Consider the following 27,705-nt stretch of genomic DNA (forward strand, 5'->3'; position numbering starts at 1 on the left):
CTAGACACAAAGCTAATAGTCTGTAACTATTTACTCTCTAGATTTGGCTAAATCGTTTTCCTAAATTCTAGCATAAAACGGCTGTTACTCTCACTTTTCGGGGGTGTTTTAACAGGAGAGAAAACTTGTGTTAACAGAAAGATTCTCGTGCTCACGTGCTGTTATAACACCTTTTTATATATGCGCGTTCCGTGGCAAAGCGTAAACGTATTACGGCCCCACAATGGATAATTCTAAAGGAAATGACGTCGACGTGAAAAAACAACCTAGACTTTACCGCGCATTTTATAAAAATCTGATGACGTTCAGGGACAATATATTCATTTACTTGGTTTTTACGCGTTTTATGCTATAATAGCGTTAGCACATGTTCTTTCCGTGTTATAACATCTGCAGAATCCCTCGGGAATCGTTAGCCCTACCGGGCTTGGGTACCAACCAATCCTTCGGAATTCTGCAGATGTTATAACACGAAAAAGCATGCGTTATCCCTACATTGATGATCACTCTATGGCATGAGATTTTTCATCCCTTTTGTTGCTGGGCCAGTCGAAAATATCTATAAATATTGCATTAGTTTTGTTCCGTATGTTCAAAATGGGCACAATTCATATTATCACCATGCATATCATTCAAACCACTGAAAATAGCAAGTGGATTGGGCTTGTTATACATTTACTTGCACTTCGTTGCTGCTCGTTCGAGCCCTTACTTGGGGTGTTGAATTCTCGTATGTAAGGAAATAATTCAGCTAGAATACGAAAGGTCGTTAGTACCTATATGTGCCCTAATAACTGAGTGGGGTATCTACATGTACCTGATTTAGTCCGGAGGGGCACCTGGGGTCTTCATCCATCTAAAAGCTGGAAAATCGTCAAATAACCTACATTATGTTAGTGTGAAATAAAAAAAATATTGGCAAATAAAAATCAGGGGCCGTATTCATAAAGCATCTTAAGTATAAGTATAAGAAATTGATTATTTACTTAAGTATTACTTAGGTTAGAAATTTATTTTACTTAAGTATATTTGTTATTCATAAAAACAACTTAATAAGTAATTCTTGTTTTTTATTGTGGACGAAAACATAAAAAACAACATTAATTTCAGACAGATACAACATGCACAATTATGTTTGAAGTGTTTTATCTGAAAACAAGACTTTAATCATACTCACCACGCTATTCTATTTTCTGACTTAAGTCATTTCTTACGTATCTTAAGTTTTAGCTGTTTTATGACTAGAACTTAAGTTTTTACTTAGACTTAAGTTGAAATCACCACAAACTTAAGTAAAATCTTAAACTTATGTCAAAACTTATACTTAAGATGCTTTATGAATACGGCCCCAGACCTTGTTCCGGAATAGAAGTTTTCAGTAGGATTTTTTTAAAAAAAGATGTTGACAATGATGTAAATTAAATGAACAGGACATTTGAAATTAAAAAGTAAAATATTTGCCCTTAACACGAGTAAAAGACCAATCGAGGTTAATGTGACATTGAAATATCTCTATGTATTAAACAAGAAATAGTCAAACGTAAAGCCTATAACATAATAACGTACAGTAATGAGAGGCGAGTTGTCATACTGAGTAATTTAAGGGTTCAGAAAAAATATAATTTGCTTATGGCTTATGTCTGCAAACCCTGTGTTAACAATAATTGTTTTCCCTTAGACTTTCATTAAGAGTATGGTGTGTACGGCCATAAATCGAAACGTGAATCTCTCATCACATTTTTATCAAGAACTAAATAAACGGATGAATCAACATATGAATGTAGTGATACTTTATTAGAGTATTTTACTCGTGAAAGATATGATTCCTGTTTACATCAATGACACGGCGGTTTGAAACCATTTCAATAACCCAATTTGTTCAATACACAGCAAATGCAGCAGATATTATGAAAATGTTTAATTAAATACTGTAGCGAGCTAGTGGCCTTAAGAATTATAACTGGGAGCGTGAATAAGATTACCTAACCTAACGACACCTGGGTAGCCTTGTATTGTGTCAATGGATTAGGATATCTGAATCTGAGTATACATGTATTACGTCTGTAGACTGAGTTGAATATGTCTAAGTAGATTGTGATAATAAAATTCAACAATCTGGATCTATGTAGACTATGAGTTACGCGCAGACAACCCGGTGTAGACTATGATTGTAGCTCTGGCTTTGAAGTTCTGCGTAGACTAAGGCAACAAGTTCACCTTGGTATTATGTTGTGTTGGCTCTTTAAAGGACTTACAATAATTACTCAGATAGAAAGGGTTGGTCTCCATAGGGCATTTAGGAAATGTACTACACTTTGCATTAATTAATTAAGTGAATACAACAATAGAATTCTAAAGAATAAAATGATTTTTTTATTTATTCCCTAACAAATACTCGATGGGTGACTAAAATTCTTGATTCAACAAAGTGCAAATATCACAACAATAAATAGCACAAACACAGTATCTTATAAGACTTACAATGTCATAAGCTTCAAATAAAATACGCAAAAATGCACGGTCAGGCACTACTAAAAATATCACGTGAAAATACAAGGATCTGTCAACAATTAACAGGACAAGAAATACAGTAACCTGTGATAAAGCAGTTCTCTTATATCTGTAGTGCACGAACCTAGACATTTGAGTTCTCTTTAAAATACTGTGAAAATTCTGTCAGCCCTAAAATGTTTAATACAAGATAAATAAACAGTCTGATATTTGAGACAGATTAAAGAATTAATGACCTTAAAAGATTTCTGATTTTTGTGATAAATATGGTAGACGGCTTTGAAGCCTTGGAAATAAAACTTAATCTGAATTTCGGATGTCAACTAACAACAATTTGCCCTTAGATGTTTTTGAATTGTGGAGACCCCGGAAATCGGGAACAACAGGTATATATAAATACCTAAGGCCTGTGCACTAAAACCAAAAGTGGGTACGCCGCAAATTTGTGCGGGTACGCAAACATGCAACAAAAACAAATGTGTACAAGACGCCAACGTCATTGGCTAAAAATGTACACAAACAAAATTTGCGCACTGGCAACCAGTATTCAGAGTCGGCAACCATAATTTACGATAGAATTGCACTAAAATAATTAGACTGTAGATTGATTCATTAGAAATTATGATAATCTATCACATTCTTACAGCATAAGTCATTTTGTAGCTTATCTTTCTGTCTATTTGCCTTCAAGGCAAATATGGTGACCTTCTATCGTTGCTAAGGAGAAAGTCACCGTGACACTGCTTAATAACAACCAAGAAGTGAATGTAAATTTGTAAACAAAGCAAGATTTCTTGGTAAATACACTTGATAAGCAGTGAAATACATCATGACCTGAAGGTAGTAAATGAGTCTTACAAAAATGATTCAAAGATTACAATGCTACCTGGTTCATTATGCAAAAATCGATCTCTAAGTGGACCTCACAAATTCGGATACACACGTTCGGATAAACAATAAACAGCTCAAAATACCTGACATAGCATAACTTCTACTCTGAATTGGTATCATATACCATACATTAAAGTAACAATAAAGATCATGTATAGTACAATATATGGGGCACTACAATACTGGAAACCGCTGTACAAGGATTCAAATTTGACAATAAATCATTTCTTTTGGTTTGTTTACATGACTGACTAATCAGAACGAACTAAACATGACCATATTGCAGACAAATAGTAGTTTATTATCAGTAAATACATTTATTTTTTGAATTGGTTATTTCTGAACTTATACACATTAAAGAAATAATATAAAACCTCAAGAAAATACAACAGAATTGTAAAAAATCTTCATATATTCATACATATCAATATTTTTCCGTAAAACATGCAATACCTTGGGTAAAAGATTAGGGCACTTGCTATTTAAATAAAATAACTTGTACTAGAAGCGTCTTCATAATACTTTAAAGCATATATTTTTCTCTTGTATAGTGTTAAGCAACCCTTCCATTCGCTGAAATATGTTTCGCCTTTATTAACGAACCATATGAATACAGTTTAAGGCATTCTCATCATAATTGTGTACATGTTTCAAAATCTCCTACAGTACTCCTGTTTTACAAAGGTAAACAAAACCAAAATTGACATTTATTGGGACACCCAGCTTTGCCTTGAAAAATTGGGCTGTAAATTAAACAAACCAAAGGTATAGTGTTCAACTATATTAGATCTACAACGTAACAAACAAAATGGAAAGTAAAAGCATATCAAAACAAGACATGAATTCAGATGATAACACAGTATTAAATAAATCGGTATATATTTGATTTTGACTAAAAAATATCAACGCTAACACACAAAATCATATAACTTATATAAAGATGAATTAATGAATTGACCAAAATTTCGTTCTGTGACATCACCAAAATGATCACTACGGTCTAATCCTAAAGCCTCTCGTTATAAAGTTTGCAATATCAGAGATCACATACTGATCATCGAATGACACAATGATCTATACTCCTATACACATATGCAGACCATTGGAGAAGTAGCACAAACTAAATCCGTATTCATCGTTTTCATTATTTAGCTTACTTCATAGAATTATTCAAACTTTCTGCAAAAGTATCTCGGAAACTGATATTTATACATTAAATGATACAGTTTTAAAACAATACAATAAAACTAAAACAATTGTTACAATCTAACCTAACTAAATCATTTATTTTGCAATCGTGGCATTGTCACTGGTCAACAAACGAATTTCAAGAATTAATTTCGCATTTGTTAAGGTCAATCAGGTCAGATCAAGTTACGATATCACAAGGGGTGGTGGTTTTGTCTCCGGTAGAGGTGAATGATTTGAAAGTAGACTATACCTTTACCATATTTGATCAATGCCCGGAAGTTGTTAGGTATATCAGGAAAAAGTAGTTATGACATAAAAATGAGGAACAAGTAGTAAAATACTGAAGAAAACTAGCATCGAGCACGTACGACCAAAACACATATGTTGTTTTTTTTCCTGGATTATATACATGTATTATCAATAACACGTTATCTGAACATTTGTTTTCATCAAAAGTGTTGGTTTACATCCATGCATTTCTATCTAAGAAAATTGAATTTTGCAGACGCTTTATTGTTTGTTCCTTGTTCTTTTGCAACCACATGTAGTTCAGTATCTCCAAACATCATCACTACATCCAAGACCTGCTTGTCTTCCCTTGGTCTCCCAAGAAGTTCAATTGATATCTCTCCAATACGATAGCATCCATTATCTGATACATACATAGGATTTTCCGACTGGGTTCTGTATACCTCCACTGTTGCCCTGGAGGTACCTATGAATGGCGCACAGAACGAATACTCCCTGATTGTTTTATGTGGCACAACTGTGGTGCCGGCTTTAATAAATACCTTAAATACATCCTCGCATTTGTACATTCCATCGCGGAAGACTTTCTTTGAGTTAGGATGTCGCTTTTCTTCAAATGGTACAGCTGTACTTATACCTAAAATAAGAAATTAAGAAAATGTCAAAGTCACTATCAGAATTAATTGTTCAAAACTTTACCTTTTTCTAAAATTGTAAACATTTATTTCTCTGCAGAAATTGGACTCACACAAACAATCTATAAATCCGGTAAAGTAATAATAATAATAACAATAATAAATCTACAAGTTTGGAAGCGGTGCCATATATCATTTAGAAACAGAAATCTGTTTACCTTCGGTAAATACAATAACTATTTACATTGTACTGAACAGTAATATACTTTCGCTTTGTTAGGAAGCCATTGTGTTGATTAGAAAACAGAACAGCTATTTTATTCTGTTTCAAGCTTTAAGAAAGAAATATACCGTATGTGTAAGGTAGTTTTCTTGAGCTAATAGAGTCTGGATTGTGTCCGTACATTACAGCGCCTGCAAAATATCAAAAACGGTTGTCAGTTGAATTGTTATTGTATTTATTGAAAAAAGCACTACTGCAGCCTGTAAATCATGCCATCATTACAATCAAAAGATATCTGTCTCATAAACAAAGAGGAATCCATGTTTATTTGAAAGAATTTATCAGACTAAATGTATTAAACGAAGTATTGAGGAGACTTGGCGGGGCAGGGTTATGTAGATTTTTACTGTTCAACACCTATGATTGCATGTCTAAAGTTTACCCGATGAAAGTTTATTTACAATTTATCTTTAAACAATTACAATTCCGTTTTATACAAATACAATTCGATATAACTATAAAGAGGATATATTTAACTCGAGGACAGAAACAACTCGATTTAAAGAAACGTCTGAGAATAAAGGATTTTTTTGAAAAGCCTCAGAATAAAATATTTTCGCGTCCGCTTTATGGACATTGTACTCATACATATGTATTTGCGATCTAATTGCCACCGTTCCAAAGCCAACATGTTCAATAATTCCTTAAGTTTGCTGTGAGGAAAATTATAAGTAACTCCTACAGTCTAAATGTCCATATTGAATGCAGTCATTGGTGTAACCATAAGCTATAATACTTTTATCATTTACACCTAAATTGAAAGCTTGCATATATGGTGTGAACTGGACTACTTTATGAAACGCATTAACATCTTTTGGACTTTCTAAGCATTACGGTGAGCATTTTGCGATTTTCAGAAATATACGTATAACTCTGATGGCGGGTAACTCACTCCCAAACATCACAACTATTCGTATTGCTTAAAACTGAAAATTATTTAAAGCTTTTACGTTTATTTTGATTCATTTTACCCTAAATATTAAAAATTGTATAATACAAGCAGTTTTGTTTAAAAAAAAACAACAAGGTGTATTTAGTACCTTTTACTACTGCTAGTCCAGCTTGGTCAGGAACGATAACCTGCTTGTTGGGAAAGGCAGTTTTTACAGCATTCTTCATTATATCAAATTCCGAAAATCCGCCAACCATCATCAAAGTTTTCACATTTCTAAGCTCTGGTTTCCGTAACAGATTTTCCACGTGGTTTACCAAATTGTCCTTTGACATTTTGAACATTCTTAAAAATATTTCATTTTCAATATGTAATCTGTCCCTTCTCTTTTTTACAGATCTGGAAAATTTGCTCATCGATAACGATTCTGCAAAACTTTCTTTTGTTTTCTTTTCATATAATTCGTAGAGAGCTGTCGGTAATTTAAGATTGACCTTGTCTTCCTCGACATCCTTGCATCTTTTCTTCTTAAGCTCTATTGTTCTCTGAAGGTCAAGGTCGTCTATCTTACACTCGTCTCTAAACTCCCTCATTACATCAGGCCCAAACAACTCATCTAAAAACTCGTTAATTCCCTTGTCTACTAAAGTACCTCCCCAAGAACCACCACTTGGGGAATGAAGTTCTTTAAGGGTACCATCTCTCTGTACCTCATGGGCAGTTATGTCAACAGTTCAGCCTATAAAATAGATGTATTAGAAGTAACAAAATGATAGTTTTATCGTAGTATTGAGTTTTTGCTATGGCAAAACCTTCCTGGTTTTATTTCATACTTAAAGTAAATCGTAAGCCCCTAACGTTTGACTGATAAGACTGTTTGGAGATGTTGTTGCTTAATATACATGAGTGAATTCGCAAGTTTTATAAAAAATAACAACATCTCCAACGGTACCAATATTTTATAGATGCAAACTATTTAAACAAATGTTTCAGGATTAAGCGGTTTGGATAACTTGATCATTAATACAATCGGATAAAATGATACACATTTTATATATATTTGATAGATTTAATTGTCACCAGTGGCATTCATGTCATAATACGTAAATAATCGATACTATTATTTTTAAACTGGCATTTTAGCTTTAAAGGCAAAACATTCTTTCTATTCGTATACACCCACCTCCTAAATCTAAGACCATAAACTGTGCACCAGGACTAAATGATTGTAGCTGTGCTTCCTGCCCTTGCTCTTTTGCTTTCGATACGAATAATTCTTTGCAGTAGATGGCAGCAGCTTCCGGTTCTAAAGCCAAAGTTAGTTGGTCTTCGGGAATACCGGCCTGCGTGTAGAGAGATATTTTATTGAAAAATACGTATTACGTTTCACTAAGAATAGTTCTGAACATGTAGTACATGGCGATTTGTGGAGATATGGGCCGCCATCAGATAAATATTGTGAAATATAGAGACCTAGATTCTGTACCACATTGTAGATTGAAGTGAGTTATCGTAATTTCCCATGTATCTCTTTCCGTGCACGCGACTGGAAAAAGTTATGACATCGTAAATATGGCGGCTAAAGTGAAAATAAAAAAGGCAGAAACTGTATGACTATTGAATAATTGAAGGTGACAACGTCCTTGAAAACTATGTTATAGTTGTAAAAATGATATATTAAGTGAAGGTTATAAAAATTTTATTCTAGCAGATAAAACACTTTTATAAAAAAAAAAGGGTAAAACTTATTACGCTTGTTTAAAATAAAAATATATCCATAAATGTTAGAAAATAAAGAAAATGACTAAATAACGATATTAAGTGAGCAGATGTCTGTTTAATGTCGAACTGCCATATTACCCCAAGTGAAAATATATTGCGACAAAGTATATGCATTCGTAGTCAGTGCAAAATCCTAGAAATATTAAAATCCAACAATTACAAGGTTTGCTGTTCAGTCGTTTGATATGCTTTCTTTACTCTTTACACATATTTAGAATTAAATTTTACCTAATAAACTAATGAATGACAAAGGAAATACTTTAATTAAACACACATTTTGTGCATTTAATTTTTGTTAAACCTTTCCTGATTGTAACATTGATAAACCTTTGTTTCAAGTGAACCTGTGAGGCAGTTTGTAAAACCCTCTTCTTCTTATTGAACAACATTGATGTCCGGAGCAGTTTTACGAGAGGTAGATACTTACAGTAATGCCGGGAAGGTGTAGTTCTTAAATGAAACTAACAATTCAAAGACTACAATTATACTGCATCACTTGGGATTAAAATATCTCCGAATTGAAATAGTTTCAAGTGCACAGATTTACTCTAGATTTTTTGTCTATTTAGATGGGAATGTTGCCCTTACAGTTTCTTGAAATAAGTCAGCCCAGGTAAGAATTTGTTACTAGATACCTGCTTTGTCGCACCGCACAATATCTTTCAAGGCCATGTTGTCTATAGGTTATATGCGACATTAGATAAATAGCTTTATCTTTATATAATGGTATACACGTCTTTTCAAGATCGAATTTAAAGAATTTAATGAACGTTATCAAAATGTTCTTTTGCAGAACTACCGCTGTTATCGACTGCGAGAATATTCTACTTGTCACTATCATAATTCAGACTTTTGTGTGTTTTTCAAGTTTAATTGCAATTTAGAAACACTTCTATGATATGGTGTATCAAAACAGTAGTTATTTGTCAAATTGTATTTGGTAAAATGATATTTTTATTATAGGCGGTTCTGACCCGCTTATTTGGAGATATATTGCATATTTGGTGTCCAGTCCTTGTCAGCTGGATTCTATACTCTCCCTTTTATCGTGTCTAACAGAAGAGGTGGCCGACGTCATGGTAGGTAGTTCTTAAAACCCACTGGTACTGAGCTGCTTTGATATATTTCTGCTGCTCTGATCAGTCGGATCCTTAATAATGTGCCACTGTTGCTCTGCTTTCTGCAATGGCATGGCATGGAGAACATGCGTAAATGATAGTTAAAAGCTTTCAGGAGATCCCTTGAAAGTATAGAACTCAACTAATATAAAAAGCAGAAGATTTCGTTTGACTGAGTTCATGAGAGGTTTATAAACGTAAAATACCCCTCACGCCCTCTACTAGCAGCAACTTAAGCGGAATTCTATTCTGATTATATTAAATGAACTTCATAATGCAAAGGACCAGAGTATTTTCATATAAAATTTATACCATCACTTTTGTGTTTCCAAAAACGTGCCTTTAGTTTCCTTTGCGTGAATAAGACATTCAGCGGTCGGGGGCTTAATTTTATGTATACTGTCTTTTAACATTTGAATATGTTGGAGATATAGACTGTGAGCATATTTTCCAAACTGCCGTTTTAAACACACCAGCGTTATTTTGCAACTGACCAATCCACACTACGTTCCTTTGCTGCTTTTACTTTTTGAGCTTGCTGTCTACATGCTTTTCTTTGTTCATGTATTTATCATGTTCTAAAGTATAAATGTATTGCTGCAGTGTTACGGATTAAAGGAGCTGTGTTGTTGGAACGTTGCATTACCATAAATGAGAGTATACCACACATCGAATCTGTTGAGAATTACTTTCAGTTGCAGAAAAGAAATGATGAAAGAATAAAAATGAAGTGATTGCTCTCTTCCTGTTATGACAACATTACCACCTGTCCCTGATGCCCTTCCTTCTTTAATTAGCTGAACATAATTGCCGAAAGCCCATGTTAAACTCAGAACGTATTAAATGCAGAGGTAGTAAATAATAGTGTTTAGACAGCTTTGTTGTGATCGCGGGGCTGAAGACGAATTAAATAAAACACCCTCGGTGTAGATGTCAAGTTTGAATTAATATAATTAACCAGTAACTTTGGGTTATTAAGGAGACCATCCTGAATTTAACACTTGCTCTAAGAAAACAAAATATGTTTAACTTCTCCTGACATAACTGTCTTGATCATGCTGAAATCTGATCAAGATAAAATTGCAAAACCATGCATGTTATTTGCACATAATCTTATAATTAGAGCATAGACAACTGCTTGTGCCGACATTATTTGCACAGGATTTTCGTCTAATTCCTTTCCTTCTAGGTATTTAAAGCAGATATTGGTAACTTATATTCCCTTATTTGCGTTATATTTCTTGTAACTTTCGCAAATACAAATTCAACACCATAATAATAGCCGAAAATAATTAACATCAAGAAGTAGAATGCATTGTAAATTAAGTGGGTGGGGTACAAATTAAACTGTTAAATAAATTAAACATATACTTTTCTGAGAAAGTGTAAATATCAACATCTGAAATGTCCGATTGGTTAGTTTAATGACATGATATCTGATATTATAAACATTTTTACTGATCTGTTCAGCAGTATTATTTTTGTAATCAGTTGTCATATTGATGACGTCATTTCCGGGTCCATTCGCGATCCTCAAAGGTTACAACACACTAAATAGCATATTTCCAATGGCCGCGGCACACAGGACCCATTTTAAATGTCTGTACCTAACATTTTCTTGAAGAATATTGTCAGTGATGAATAAAAATCTAAAGCAAAGTGGGAGTCATGTTTGATGCAAGAAAAATATTTTCAGTCAAACGCACAAACTGCAAAATCAGCTAAATAATGAGACCCCAAATTGTAGTGGTGGTGTATGATCTAAGTTTCCATGAAAAATTCTGTCATGTTATTATTTTATCATCAAAATGCTTCCTACATGTCAAGCAGAGATCTGTCAAGTGACTTTAGCAAAACCTTGCAAATAAAATAAGGAAAATGGCTTTAAAGAGCAAAAAACAGAGGACTATTTGTATCCGTCATTATGTGACTACCATTTCATTTCGCACCATTTTTCTATTTAGTGTCTGTTTGCCCACACTCGGCCACAATATGCATAAAAAATGTAAGAAAATTAAAGACATTAGAATATTGTACCAAATAAATGTAATAATGGATACCATTGCACTCATAAATGTTATTGCTGCACCGTTTTAAACAAAATTAATAACTGAAATTACCTTGTCTGTAGCCTCTTTCATAAATTGTTTCGCGCCATCATGCCATATAGCAGGCACTGTAAGAACCCAGTGTATATCTGTTTCACGTAAGTCTCCTATTCTGTCTTGCAACCTCTTCATGAGATGATCCTTTAAATATTTGATTGCTGCCGAGAAGATATCTATTGCTGGCATTCTTTTCTTCTGATCGTCATAAATATCATGCCACGGCGAAGATTCTGATAAGAAAAATAAAGTTTATAAATGTGAAGGTTTATACCTTTGATATTTGTAAGTTGTAACCATGAATGCATCATATGACTGTACATATCAGTGCTTGTGTACGCACGTATGTGCATATTAGATCCAGATAACACGGTAAAGGATAAGCAGCGTTCTAATGATACCATCAAAGCAGGTCTTCATGTAGTACAGAGACGAGAATTTTTATGCTAATACTCAGTAAAGCATTCTCACTGTAATCTCGCTGTACGCATATTTCAAAATAGGTCCACATCAGACTCTTTAATTCAAAGTCTGTTGTCTTGGTTTACCATGTGGAGTTTTAGCAATTTTTTAAACTTCTTTTAATGAACAACCTTGCAAGTAGTTGTTCGTATTAAAGCTATAACCCTCACCACTTTCTCGTGCAATTTCATTTTGAATCGCCTAAAATACTTCCAGCCACGATGCTTTTCTTCTTCAGATAGCGTTGCATAATTTGTTTCTGCCTGAAAAATAAGAAATCTATAAAACCAACTTTGATACCGTTTCTTTTCATAATACACGTGAACATCGCTCAATATACACCAAAGGCCGATATATGAAAAATTTGGGAAGCTATTCCAGCGTCCTGCTCAATTCTTAAACGGAGTAAAGGTCATTTCTAATGATATAACAGCCATCTTCTTAGCATTTCAAACTTTAGCGTCATATTTGTCATGGGGTGAGCCACTCTAGTGCCGAGTATGGCATGTCAAACGTTGCTAAATTCACAGGAGCCTGAAATTCTATCTATAATGCTCCAAAATGGCTAAATATAAAAATGACCCCTCCTATATATAAAAAAAAAAGAACAGGAATGAAACAAAACCGTACCCCGCCCACTTTGTGTAAACAAGAAATTTCGAAAAACAGCAAAGCATCTCTATACGAGCGGTCTTATTTTGAAGAGGACAAAAAAATCTACTAGAAACACTGCTTACTGTAAACTGTCTTCCTTTTAACTAACACAAAATCATCATTTTCAATACCTTTTCGTTCATCGTCGAAACCATTGCGTGACGTCACATACATGTACCTGTTTCCACAGCCTCGCAGTTAATTCGATGTACTTTCACTTCGGTAAAAAAATAAAGTTAAGATATTGTTTATGTTCTATATTTTATTGTTCATTTTTCCATGAATAAAAATATATATTTGCATTTGTTTGTCAATGTATTCAACTAATATTTTCAAAACAAAAACGTAAACAAAATGGGAAGTAACTCCATTATTCACTGGAGGGAAATTTAAAAATTGGAAACTTCCATAGTGACTACTTTTTATTATGGCAGATAACCTGGGTGCTGCGATATGGTATGGAAATCCTGTGTTTTTTATAAAAATGTTGCATTTGACCCTTAATTTGTCATGACACATCGAAGTGAAAGTACATCGAATTAACTGCGAGGCTGTGAAACAGGTACATGTATGTGACGTCACGCAATGGTTTCGGCGATGAACGAAAAGGTATTGAAAATGATGATTTTGTGTGAGTTAAAAGGAAGACAGTTTACAGTAAGCAGTGTTTCTAGTAGATTTTTTTGTCCTCTTCAAAATAAGACCGCTCGTATAGAGATGCTTTGCTGTTTTACGAAATTTCTTGTTTACACAAAGTGGGCGGGGTACGGTTTTGTTTCATTCCTGTTCTTTTTATATATATATAGGAAGGGTCATGTTTATATTTAGCCATTTTGGAGCATTATAGATAGAATTTCAGGCTCCTGTGCTAAATTATATACGTGTGTTATTATTATTGTATATTTGTTATTGTTATTCAATGTCTTGTCATTCATATTCTAAATGTCATTATTGTTATTCTATATTTCGTTATTTGAGCGTCATATTTATTACGGGGTGTTCAACTCCAGTGCCGAGTTTATTATAAGTTGCATGTTATATCAAATTAGCATTTCTCACTTCGTATCCGAATGAATCAAAATTCCCTTTTGGATCAAACAGTACTACGGTAGGGGCCTTCAGCGTGACCAGTTCGGATTCGTCTGTCCAGTTCTGATCAGCATAAATCTGAAAAGACGAGGAAAATAAAATTAATTATTTATAAAGTTCCAGTGTCAGAACATTAGCAATTTTAACATCTATTTAATAAAATAAAAATATACCCATTTTTATGTCTGCATCTGTGCACCTTAATAATAAAGAGGTTTGTTTTTGTCGTTATTAACTTGCAAATTATCTATTCCTATACATAATAGGATAATCCTTGAACAAAATGTTCCTTCAGGGCGGTGTAAGATTATGACTGATTTTACTTCATAAAGTCTTGTTAAATGATGAGCATTAATGCTTTTCGTATCCATCGCAAGATTTTATGAAAACAATTATTTTCTGATAATCATATATACATGAAATCCACCTTACTCATTTTTTGAGCTTATATTCTTAGTTATCTTTTTTCATATGCTTTTTTTTGAACTACAGATTAACATGATCTTACTTTCGATTTCAAACCTGAAACCTCATGATATTCAACAAAATACTATTTTATTGAATTAATGTTACTTTGCTTTTCTTTCATTGGCGCAGGAGCGAGCTCAAAATCGGGGTGGTTTCGGAAGGCAAATGGGGGTTAGGGGTATGGGCAGCCAGCTACACCTATCCCATATTTACTGAAAATTAGTTAACAACATAAAACAGGTAAATAAATAAACTTTCTTCCACTCATGACAGTAGAAAGTATATCAAATCAGTGAATCTACAGACTTATTTGGCTTTTTATCCATTATCTACTGCTTTTTGAAGAAAAAATCTGTTTTTGGGTCAAATGTATACAGGGACAGGACAAAGCATATAGCAACCCCTCCCTGTTCCTAAGCCCATGCCTTTGAAATGACACAAAAAAATCTAACCTTTAGTGGGTCCTTTTGGTATTCATCTTTAAGAGAATGCGCGTAACCAGAATATGTTGTTCCGAAATCAATCGCTGCAACAATTAACTTTGTCTTATATCCACTCATAACTCGTCCTTAAACAATAAAAATACTAAATATCTAAAGACCAAAATATCCTTATAAATTTTCTTTTTCTTAGTATCAAATCAATTTACTTTCAACTCTCAAATTGGAAATTATACTAGGGTATATATTATCATCAATGAGTACGTGCAAGATCAGTAATATTTTGTTAAGTATATTTCTTATTGACCTGATTTACTGAATGTACAAAAAAGTGTTTATATAATAACTGCATGCTAAAATATACCGTAGCTGTGTCCGTATATTACAGCACCTGCAAAATATAAACTACTATTATTACTGTATTTATTGAAAAAAAAATACTCATGAAGTTTGTGAAATATGTACCAAAGAACATAACAATCGTAAAAATGATATCGTCCGATGCAAAAACAACTCCATTCCATGTTTATCTTGATGCTTTAATCATTTACTGTTAAGCAATGTTTTGGATTTCAAAATGGTTGAACGTCTGTTATAAAGTAACAAACAAGAATGAGATAGATTAATCAAAGCATTGAGGGAACTGGATGGGGCAGGATTGTGTTGATATTTTACTGTTCTATGGTCGCCAAAATTTTTACCCGATAAAAGTTGATTAACAGCTTGTCTGTAATCAGTTGCAATGCCACTGGTACAAATTACAATTCAATAAAACTATGAGGACACACTTTATCTCAAGAAATGAGGCAAACCAATTTTAAGAACATCTGAGATACAAAGGAAGTTTTAAAAATCCTCTTTGTGACAATTTCAATTGTCCTACAGATATACATGTGTGCTCTATTTGTAACAAATTCCGAAGCAAACATCTTAAATTATTTCAAAATTGTACTATGAAGAATACATAAATAAGTCAACTAGCTTGAACACAAATAATTCAGTCTGCTCGTCGTTATAATAAGAAAGAACTCATAGAGTCAAAATGGTCGTACTGATATTATTAAAAGCTTTCACACTGAGCTTAATTCCTTTTACCCTAAATATTTAAAATTAAGTAATACATGCAGTTTTGTGTCACTGAGTTCATTTTCTAAAACAACAAGGTGTGTTTAGTACCTTTTACTACAGTTAGTCCTGCCTGTTCAGGAACGATAACCTGCCTGTTGGGAAAAGCAGTTTTTACAGCGTTCTTCATTACATCAGATTCAGAAAATCCCCCCACCATCATCAAAGTTTTTACGTTTCTAAGCTCTGGCTTCCGCAATAGATCTTCTACGAATTCAACTAGACTGTCCTTTGACATTTTGAATATTCTCAAAAATATTTCATTTTCAATAATTAACCTGTCCCTTCTCTTTTTACAGATGTGGAAAATTTGCTCCTCGGTAATGAGACTGTAAAACTTTCTTCTGTCTTTCCTTCATAGAATACGTAGAGAGCTTTCGGTAATTTAAGGTTGACTTTGTCATCCTCGATATCCTTGCATGTTCTCTTCTTTAGCTCTATTGTTCTCTGTAAGTCAAGGTCGTCTGTCTTACACTCGTTTCTAAATTCGCTCATTACATCAGACCCAAACAACTCGTCTGGAAATTCGTCAATGCCTTTGTCTACTACAGTACCTCCCCTCACATGGAGAATGTAGTTCCTTAAGGGTACCATCTCTCTGTACCTCACGGACAGTTATGTCAACAGTGCCACCTATAAAAAGATAAGTGTATCAGAAGTGATGAAACATCTATCAAGCGTTTTGAGACGTCGTATTAGCACTGTGTTAACCCTCAAGCAAAATATGCCCAGTTTTATTTCGTTTTTCTTTATGTCAACTTAAATTAAAACTTTAGCCCCCGGAGATGCTGTTATTCACATGTAATATACACGAGGTTTACGAAAAAAAATACAATCTCGAATGACACCAGTCTCTTGTAGATAAAACTTATTAAAAAAATGTTTCAGGATAATGTGCTTTTGGTAACTTAATCATTAATGTCTTTAGATAAAAAAGGTACACATTATTTAATCGTCACTATAGTGTGGTATTGCTGTTAAAACATGTAACGAATTGATACCATTAGTTTTAAACTGAACTTTTAGTTTTAGGAACAAAAAAATATTTCTGTTCAGCAACACCCACCTCCTAAATCTAAAACCATGAACTGTGCACCAGGACTAAATGATTGTAACTGTGCTTCCTGCCCTTGCTCTTTTGCTTTCGATATGAATAACTCTTCGCAGTAAATGGCAGCAGCTTCTGGTTCTAAAGCCAAAGTTAGTTGGTCTTCGGGAATACCGGCCTGTGGGTTGATTGAAAAGTACGCAACTTGGTTTCGCCAAGAAAAGTTCTGAACATAAGTTTTGACGAACGGATATTAGAAGGAAAAAGCAAACTGCCTTTTCTATAAAAAAGAACTAGAAATCTGTCACAGACACGGATGCCTTCGCAATATGAGAAAGGTCACAGGCGTGGTACTGCTCACAAACTAAAAGAAGGACCCTTGGCTCTATTTATTTACAAAAAAAAATATTGTAGGAAAACCAGAAAATTTAGTAGTCTCTATACATGTAGTGAAAATTGGCTAAGTTCTACCAAGGACTGTGACCTTGACATCCGAGCTAGTCAAATGGTTAGTGCGCTTAACACATTGTCTATCTATCCTTATCATTTTTGTCAAATTATTTTGAAATAAGACTAGTAGTATGCATGTCAAAGTTATAGATCGGACACGAAGATCACATTATCAGTATATATGTAGTGACAATTGGCTAAGTTCAACCCAGAACTATGACTTTTGAGCTAGTGAAATGATTGTCACGCATGACACATTGTCTATCCATGCTTATCATTTGTATCAAATTATTTTGAAATCGGACTATCCATGTCGAAGTTATGGCCCGGACACGAACACACCCTTTCCCGAACACACAATCACACACAGAAACAAACAAACACATATGCATTTGAAAACAAACAAACATACATACGGACAGGGGTAACCGTAACACCATATGCCCCCAACACCTCCCCCATTTTGGCGGGGGCAAAGAAATACAGAACAATCGAATACAATAAACGCACACAAAACTGTATACATCAGACCGACCCGACATTCGTCAGGCTGAACAATAATTTGCATCAATATTGTAATAAAAAGTGTAATAATGGAAACCATTGCACGTACACGTGTAATTGCTACACCATTTATAACTGAATTAAGAGATTACCTTGTTTGCGGCTTCTTTCATAAATTGTTTCGCGCCATCATGCCGTATAGCTGGAACTGTAAGAACCCAGTGTATATCTGTTTCACGTACGTCTCCTATTCTGTCTTTCAATCTCTTCATGAAATGATCCTTTAAATATTTGATTGCTGCTGAGAAGACATTTATTGCTGGCATTCTTTGTTTCTTCATAGATCCTGCCAAGAATCCTGTCAAGAAAAAAAGTGTAGAGAGCAAAGTTTTGTTTCTTTTATATTTATATTTTATTCTTACTATTTACCATTGGACTACTGGTTATAAGGGAAATACACTATCATATATAAGCATATTGACTCGTACAACGATGTACTTAAAAAGGTATGTTTAACTTTATAGGCTGCATATCTACCACTTATATATATGATATTTTATTCACTAAACTAGAAAGTAAATAAACCAATAAACCTATACATTTTTTGGAAAATATTTTGTTAAATTTCTAAACAGATATAACAAAACAGACCAGCCAGTTATGAAAGTCTACAAAACATTATATTTTTCTATCGGAAATCAAATGTCCCACGCGTCAACAAATTCCTATGTTAAGAATACTTCATGTAAGCACTACTCCCTGATATCATAATATTTTGTCACAGATTTTGAAAGAAAAGAAGAATTATTTGAATAATATGCCATTTTTGTATGATTAACCTGATATACCTGATCAGGACACATCAGGACATACATTTAATTTATAGACTGATAATTTTTAAACATGTTGTCGTCAAGTAGGGAGTACTCTATAAAAAGCAGCAACATAATTATGTATGCGTGGCCACCCATAGTTTTGATTCAAACATTCATGGTGAATAAAACACTTGATTTTTCTTTCTTCTTCCAGCGACCTACATCTCTTTATAAATGACCTTGAAATGTTGAGTTTCGCTTGTTTAGAATTTTAAAGACATACAAACAAGTATATACTTTCTACGTGTAATAAAGATGGTACAAATATTTGAAAACTTTGTCTTTACGAAATTTCATTAAACGTTGTATGCATTTTTAAAATAGTTCCATATTTGATTGTTCTAAGTTAAAAGCTTGATTGTAAACATTTTGCTATATTATTTAATGCGTCCGAATCTTTATTCTCGCATACCCAGGGGTCAAACTTGGCAATATTTTCTACTGGCTAAAACCAGCAAGTGTCAATTTGTTCATAAGCTAAAGCTGTTAGCTATACAAAAGTATATTTAACCATTTTATTAACAGTACTTTCCAAAACTTACCAAACGATTAATCTATGTAAGTAGCAAGTCACAAATAAAATATTGTCTACAAGTTAGAAATATCATGTGCCATTTTTTGTCCGTTTATTCAGAGCTAAAGCTGACTGTGAGTTGTTACAGTAATATAAGCTATTCTAATTTTGTAATATTATGTACTCATTTTTACCCATAATCATAATATAAGCATAAATAATAATAATATTTCTTGCATGAGGAAAAATGTGTACTTGTTTAATTATTAAAGTTTTTACTTTATTAAAGTTTTGAAAAAATTTCTTTGGTATATTATTGGCTAGCTAAAATTAGTGTCCAAGTACTTCAAATTCGACTAGCTATTCTGAAATATTTTATGCTTGTCTAAACACAAAAAGTTTACCAAGGTTTCTTGATTGGGAATTATGGTGAACTTCTTATAGATGATAATGCCAATGCTTATGGATTTATTGGTTTCATTTGAGAAACATTTTTCAAGGACGACTTTGCAAAACATTTTCATATGGTCATAAACTAAAGCAATAAATTCACCAGTCTCTCGTGCAATTTCATTTTAAAACGCCTGAAATACTTCCAGCCACGATGTTTATCAAGTTCAGACAGTCTTGCATAATTTTTCTCTGCCTGAAAATATGAAAGGTATAAAAATTAAACCCTAATGAAGACTGCCATAATGTTACATTTAATATATACATTAACCTCACATCCCTGGTTCGTGCACATCTTATCAAGAAGACGTTTGTAATGTACATATGTATAACAAATAAAGGCATTAAGGTGATAATTTTTCTGTGCTAAATGAACCGTGAATACCGCTCTTGAAGCTCATATTCGGCTAAGTTTGAATAGACAGGCATACAGACATTTTATTGACGTAAACTGTACAGTTTGTTTTGTCATACAGTATTATTATATTTGAAACTAAAATAAATGCATCTCAGTTTCATCAGTATCAATCGGTCACCTTTACCATATCCCTGATATCGATTTTCTATCATATCGGTCCGGAGGTCAGTTCTTTCTCATGTCTGATGTACAGAAAAAAGCTATACTTAATTCAATTTCTTTTAATTTGACTGCAGTATAAAATTGTTAGCTATCCTCTATACCCTAGATCATTATATATGAAAAAAGCATATCTCACTTCGTATCCAAATGAGTGAAAATTTCCCTTCGAATCAAACAGTACCACGGTAGGGGCCTTTACTGTGATCAGTACGATGCCATCTGTCCAATCCTGATTAGCATAGATCTGAAAAGAAGTAACTGTTATTACGTAGAAATTATGGTTTCAGTTTGTATCAGATAAAGCCCGGCAGCTTAGATCAGGAGGGAGAGCGCACATCTACGGATTGCAGTGTCGCGAAGGGGCTTGTGTTCTCCGTGACGATTAAATAAAAGACATTGTGTCTAATATCATTCGTCCTCCATCTCTTTATCTATGTTGGAAAGTTGACAGTAACAGTTACTTGCGGAGAACAGGTTTGTAGTGGTACAGAATCCAGGAACACCGGCTAAGTTAACTGTCCGCCGTTACATATCTGAAATACAGTTGTAAAACGAGGTTAAACCCAAAACAAACAAGCAAATTGTATTAAATAAATATGTTATCTTACAGTGCATAGGCATTATCAACTTTGCTATGTGTTTAAGGTTTCGATGGAGGCCTTGGGAAACAAAAATCAAACAACACCAAATCATAGAAAGAAAGAGTTGTTTGACATGAAAATTGAACAGCATGTAAAACATATATATTACTTTACGAAACAAGTGTCAGTATACTGATATAAACATTGAATTCCGGAAAAGGGCTGCCTAAAGGGGCTCCACTTCCGGACAGTTAAACGCCTTTAAAAACTCACCATTTTCAAAGAACAGTTACACATGTTCGTTTTGATGCATTTGCAATAGCGTGCGAGTGATGAAATTTCGCATAACAAGGTGGAACACAGTTTTCAGCAATTGTTTATCATTATTTCGTTACATATGGCATTTATTTTCAAAGGGAGACAACTGTTCCCGATTATTTTATGTACAAATGGCATTCATTTTCAAAGGGAAACAACTTTTTCCGATTATTTTAAGTAATATTTGAGAAAAAGTTGTCTCCCTTTGAAAATGAATGCCATTTGTAAAGAAAAAAGATAAACAATTGCTGAAAACTATGTTCCACATTGTTACGTGAAATTTCACCACTCGCACGCTATTGCAAATGCATCAAAACAAACATGTGTAACAGTTCTTTGAAAATGGTGAGTTTTTAAAGGCGTTTAACTGTCCGGAAGTGGAGCCCCTTTAGGCAGCCCTTTTCCGGAATTCAATGTTTATATCAGTATACTGACACTTGTTTCGTAAAGTAATATACATGTTTTACATGCTGTTCAATTTTCATGTCAAATAACTCTTTCTTTCTATGATTTGGTGTTGTTTGATTTTTGTTTCTCAAGGCCTCCATCGAAACCTTAATCAAATTGTCGATATCCACGTCAATAGCAAAGTGTCGAATTCATGTCCCAGTTTACATGTCATTTATAAGAATAAAAACACGACTATACTTAAAATGTTTGAAGGCTCTATGACAGAATCAATGTTTATCAATGGTCTATATGCAGGCTCATTACTTTTAACACATCGCGGATATTACTCAGATTATGTAAATTGAAGGTATACTGAAATTATTTATAATAGATAATCAAAATCATGTTCTTGGTGAAATGAGTGCTATTCGTATTTGTGTCGAGTTGTTAATTTGAGAATTTGAAAAATAATTATTTTCTGACACATATATCTACTTCGACCAGGTTTGCGGGAACATTCTTTTGTTGATGATCTATAATCGATTCCAGCAAAATTCCAGAAAAATAAATACAGGGAACAAATTTTAAATGAGTTTATGTTCTTTATTTTTTAGATATCGTAGATGAAATGATAGTTATGCTTATTTGATATAAATTAAACATTATTTTACTTTCGATTTCCAACATAAACTTATACTTCATTGGCACACCTACCCATGATTACACTGATTTTACCCCTCCATCCACCAATAAAATAATGCCTCCTTCCTCTTATTGACAATAGCGTTATCTACATCCTTTTTAAAATAGACTTTTCCTTTATTTACTTATTTATAGACTCTTATTTCAGTTTTGTGATCAAAAGTTAATGATGTTGTTCGGGGGTGGGGTGGGGGGTCGCAAAGTATATGGCATATGCTGATCCCACTCCCACCTCCTCTTTAAAATGGAGTGGGGAGAAGTTGGTATCCCCCGTCCCCACGCCTATGCCTCTGAAATGACAAAATAAAATCCAACCTTTTGTGGATCCTTAAGGTATTCATCTGTAAAAGAATACGCGTATGCAGAATATGTAGTTCCGATATCAATCGCCGCAACAATTTTCTTTGTCTCATATCCCTTATATCCACTCATACCTCGTCTTTAAATAAAACAAAAGTTAATACAGAATACTTTAATATTCGTAAACATCGAAAATATTCGTAAATATGTTCTTTTTGTTTGTATCAAATCAATTTACTTCCGGATTTCAAATTCGATACTACACTAGGGTAGATATTATGGTCATCGAGTACGTGACACCATTAATAGTATTTTGTTTAGTAATATTGTGATCTATTTGCTAAAAGTATAAAAAGAGGGTTATAGAATATGCAAGTATTATTTACACAACTGCATGTTAAACTTTAGAAGTACCAAATGTAATGTCAATAAATATTTGAGCCGTGCCATGAGAAAACCAACATAGCGGGTGTGCGACCAGCATGGATCCAGGACCAGCCTGAACATCCGCGAAGTCTGGTCAGGATTCACGCTGTTCGCTTTTAAAGCCTACTGCAATTAGAGAAACCATTAGCGAACAGCGGATGCGCAGGCTGGTCTGGATCCATGCTGGTTGCAAACCCACTATGTTGATTTTCTCATGGCACGGCTCATTTGTTGTAACGTAGCGTAGCTATTTAATACAACAAATCATAACCTTTCAACCAGTTTTATATAACACAGCAACAGTCTTTTATTAATTTAAACATAACATTTTCACGTACATAGCATTAAGTGAACGTGACCCTATCTCTCTACCATCTGTCCACATCAAGGTATATTTTCGACATAGGGGAGAACGGGTTGAATGTGCCATTTTTCATATTTTGCCTTCTTCTCGGGCGCTGTTCAGTTTATCAGTACATCAAGACCATGTTTACATGAAATAACATTTCCGTTAAAACATGAGGTATAACAACAGCGGATATAGTCTTTAGTCTAAGAATACTGCTAGTGTGAACATGGACTGTCAAACGTCATTACCTGTCCCGCGTCTGGGGTAGGTTGTGACAGTTTTCGGGGTACAATGTGCGGGGTTCAGCCTTACCATACAGTATGGTATAGCATTATAAAAATACATGGCATTTAACCTTTAAATATTTCTGTAATTACACATCTCAAAATTATGAATTTCGTGATATATCTGATGTCAATAAATATACATAATAATGTAATGTCAGAACACAAATGTGTAATAACATCAAAAATCTACTTATAGCGGTGCAAAATGGTTTTTCAAACACAGTTTCGTTGTCCTTTTGTTTACAATGCTTGTGCTTTCCAAGAAGTGAATTTGAAAAATGGCGCGTTTAAAATATTTGCAAATGCAGTCACTGATCTTCAATTAAGATGGAAAGTCACGTGTGGCACAACCAACCCATGGCACATTCAACCCCGTTCTCCCCTATATTAAACTAGCAGTCTGGCCGCTATGTAAAATTACGCAATTCGTCGTGTCTTTTTCCTTTAACATAATTACTTTGACCAAGGAAATGAAATATATGATTAAGTGTACATGCTTAACCCTTGGGCTACATGTTTTATGACAGGTTTGGCAATGCAGGTACAGCAAATTTGCATCTGATCGTATACATTGTAGAAAACAGAAAATTAAGAATCTTTTTAAACCCCTGTTAAATTACAATGTATGCAAACATTTAATGCATTAATAAAACGATTAAACAGATTAAACTTTGTTACCCGGTCAGCAGGACACTTACGGATAAACATGTGTTCTCTTCAGGTCTATGAAAGGGCACGCAAACAGCTCAAATGAATAAAAAGTAGGAGGACACAAATTTTCAGTTCTCACTTCAAAATCTTTACTATCAGTGCACATTTCAATCATCATATCGTATTCAGTGGAGTCGAACCCATGTCGTACAAAGTTTCGTCGACTCAAAGTCACACTGGCCACCAAAATATTAGTTTACACGACCATGATGACTGTTTGTTATGTTGTTACACTCATTGTTTTATACTTTTCTGAGGGATATTGGGTCGGGGTGCATATATTCTGGTGACAGATACCGTTATTGCCCTAGGGCTTAAAAAATTCTATGTCTCCGGTAATATGCAGGTGACATAGTTTTTGACACAACATAACCCATATTTGAACTTTACCTTAATTTTATCAAAGCAAACATTTTGGTCAAATTTGAGGAATATCCTGCAGAAAATGTAGCCCATATTGCATTCACAAAGTTTTTCTTTGATTTTAAAGGGTGACTTAGTTTTTTGATCCTAGATGACTCCTATTTGAACTGGACCTAGATTTCATCAAGACAAACATTCTGATTAAAGTTCATAAATATCCAGTGTAAAATGCAGTCCCGATAGCATAAACAAAGGCAACTCGCTTTTTATACGACAGAAGGGACGTATTATATTATGACTTCGGTGTCCGTTTGCCGTCCGTTAGCAAGTTCGTGTCCGCTCTGTAACTCTTAAACCCCTTGAAGGATTTGAAATACAAATGTTCACCATATCAAGACGACGTGCAGAGCTCATATTTAGGATCGCCTTCTTTAAGGTCAAGGTCACACTTAGGGTTCAAAAGTCATACCTACGGGCGTATAATGCATCGCATTTTTCGGTGCTCTTTGGTATCGTGAAGGTAAGTTGTCGGCAATTGTCTAAAACAAATGTTATATTTTAGTAAAGTACGGTGGACGCACACTTATGATGTTTTTTTTTCAGTTGTCACGAGCAATCGAAATAAGATGTCGTGCGATCAGAATAAGGAGTCGCGAGCTCGAGATAAGATAAGTCATGGCAGAATGACACGACAATGTGACGTATTATCACCCGTCGTATCGTGTGTCGAGCGTCACACTGTTGAACAACATCTTGTGTAACAAGCCCGGTTGGAGCCCAACACCCACATCGCAACCCCCAACCCCACAGTTGGCTGAAAAGTGACATATTCTCATCAAAGTTACACCAAACTATTTTGAAATGATATTTTCTCAAAATTTAGACCCAAAACGCACCAGAGGCCAACATTTCATACCTATATTTTGGAATTTTCCAGGAAGAGAACCCCCTGACCCTACTAAAATGAGGGGAGTACCCTTTTCCAGTACCTTAAAAGCATGACAAAGATGCACCAGAGAAATTCTATTAGGTCAACGCAAGACATGCGATACAACGCGCAATTACGTAGTCCTCAAATTATTAAAGTACTATGACGAGTACTGCGTTAGTGATCAAATCTTTAAATATTAAATATAAAACGTAGGTATGGCGTGGGGCCGTTGAAAAGCAAACGTGCAGTTCAGAACAGTATGCCATTTCAGTCCTCAATATTTACATTCGCCCTATTCTTTTCCATTGAAAATTATGACGTTCATTTCGTATGAACAGCAAAAGGAAAGGCCCGAAACTGACGTCATCGCTGTAGGGATAATACACGTTTTTTTGTGTATTAAAGTCTGCAGAAGCCCGCGGGATTGTTTGTGACCGAGACCGAAGGTCGAGGTCACAAACATATCCCAAGGGTTTCTGCAGGCGTTAATACACAAAACAAACGTGTATTGTCGCTATTCTTGCATAAAAAACCATTACACGACGACTAAATGCATTGTTTTCATATGTGATGACTTGACGATTCCGGTACATTTTTTATTTACCATTCTTGTTGTTCTTGGAAACGGTAAACATGTTTTAAATATCCATAACCGGGGCACACATAACAACAACACTACTAAAAGCGTGATTGGAAAGTTTTTGGGCATCTTATTTTTATTTTTAGTTATTACAAACGTTACATTACACATAATTTTGCATATAACTTAAAAATTTGATAAACAGGAACACAATTATTTTAAGAATAACAATTTTACATTCGAAATATTTTGAGTACGAACAAACAGAGTACGGATGAGTACGAAGCTAGTGACTAGCTTTCGAGGTTTATTATATGAATTCTGCGAACAATCAGGTAAAAACAAACCGACTGATACAAACAAAAATCATTAATATAATACCTAAAAACGGGCAATAGCACAAGTTACACGCGATACTTATTTATTCACAGTTATTTACAATAACTGAACAGACGCTTTGTAAAGGGAGTAAACTCTAAGAGAAGCTAGTGCGTACATTGATGGGGGCAGTACTTTTGGTGTTGGAAACTGATACAGCTAAACATACAATGGATTACATTGTATCTATAATGCTACAAGAAGAGGTTATTATGGAAGAAACAAGATGCAGATGCCAAATATCAGTCTGCGCAGAAATACATACATACGTCCCTGGCAAAGCATTTCAAAAATAAAAATCATGTATTAACAGCACGTGAATTGCCTTGTTTGCACACGATTTTTCTCCCGTTTGTACATGGGCGGATCCAGTGAAAAAAGTAGTTTTTATGCAAGAATGCTTAGTGATAACCGGCCGCTGTTTTGACGACGTCCGCATATTGTCAGGGAAAACGTTCCTTAGATGAGGTCGCAGTTGTTCCGTGTGGTGAACACAATGGCCGGGAAACTGATTTTAATGTTAAATGCCACGAAATATCTGCATTTATAATATTATGTTGTTTACAAATGAAAAGGAAATATAACGTTAATATAAGAAATGAAACTATTTTTTCGGTGTTCATGCGTAATGAACGACAGAATAGGATTGGCAAATCTTGCCGATGCTATTCTGTCGTTCATTTCGCATGCACACCGAAAAAAATCATTTCATTTCTTAATTGCATACTCATGCATGCAAGCTTTCACTCATCCAATCTTATCTCTTAAGTTGTAAAGACTGTTGAACTTACCTTATTCTGCTATGCGACATTTAGCGTTGGTGTTGAGACATATAACGGTGCCACAGCGTTGACGGTAGGGTGTATTTCCACTATTTACGTCTATGAACAGGCTCAATCAAACCGAGCCTGCAACATTTTCGCTTTGGTCGTGTTGAGCGACCTGTGGAGTTTCCAATTTTTCTATTTTATAATTAGAAATAATAAGTTACCAAACGTGGTTTATCGTAGAATAACCCGAGTTTTGAGTTCTTATGCGTAAGAATATATCACGAAGGCCGTAGGCCTGAGTGA

The 27,705-nt window shown here is 34.3% G+C and overlaps 1 protein-coding gene and 1 pseudogene across 1 annotated transcript; both read right to left on the reverse strand.

The window, feature by feature from the left end:
- Positions 1-2,350: 2,350 nt before the first annotated feature.
- On the reverse strand, positions 2,351-22,840 carry LOC123531563 (heat shock 70 kDa protein 12A-like; annotated as a pseudogene).
- LOC123531075 (heat shock 70 kDa protein 12A-like) lies at positions 16,948-27,443 on the reverse strand. The gene is made up of 6 exons (XM_053518169.1): positions 27,424-27,443; positions 22,623-22,746; positions 20,453-20,560; positions 19,869-19,932; positions 18,050-18,255; positions 16,948-17,169 (listed from the first exon to the last, which is right to left on the reverse strand). The coding sequence occupies exons 1-6, from the start codon at positions 27,441-27,443 to the stop codon at positions 16,948-16,950; spliced, it is 744 nt and encodes a 247-aa protein (XP_053374144.1).
- Positions 27,444-27,705: the final 262 nt, after the last annotated feature.

The sequence above is a fragment of the Mercenaria mercenaria genome, chromosome 11 (assembly GCF_021730395.1).
Source record: "Mercenaria mercenaria strain notata chromosome 11, MADL_Memer_1, whole genome shotgun sequence".
NCBI lineage: Eukaryota > Metazoa > Mollusca > Bivalvia > Venerida > Veneridae > Mercenaria > Mercenaria mercenaria.

Bases quoted from the DNA above. Each gene is read 5' to 3' on its own strand.
- LOC123531075 (XM_053518169.1), bottom strand. From the start codon at position 27,443: ATGTCGCATAGCAGAATAAG. The intron at 20,561-22,622 runs GTTGGATTTTAT...ACTTCTTTTCAG, and splicing joins ACCTTAAGGATCCACAAAAG to ATCTATGCTAATCAGGATTG. The intron at 17,170-18,049 runs GTAATCTCTTAA...ACTTATGTTCAG, and splicing joins TGAAAGAAGCCGCAAACAAG to AACTTTTCTTGGCGAAACCA.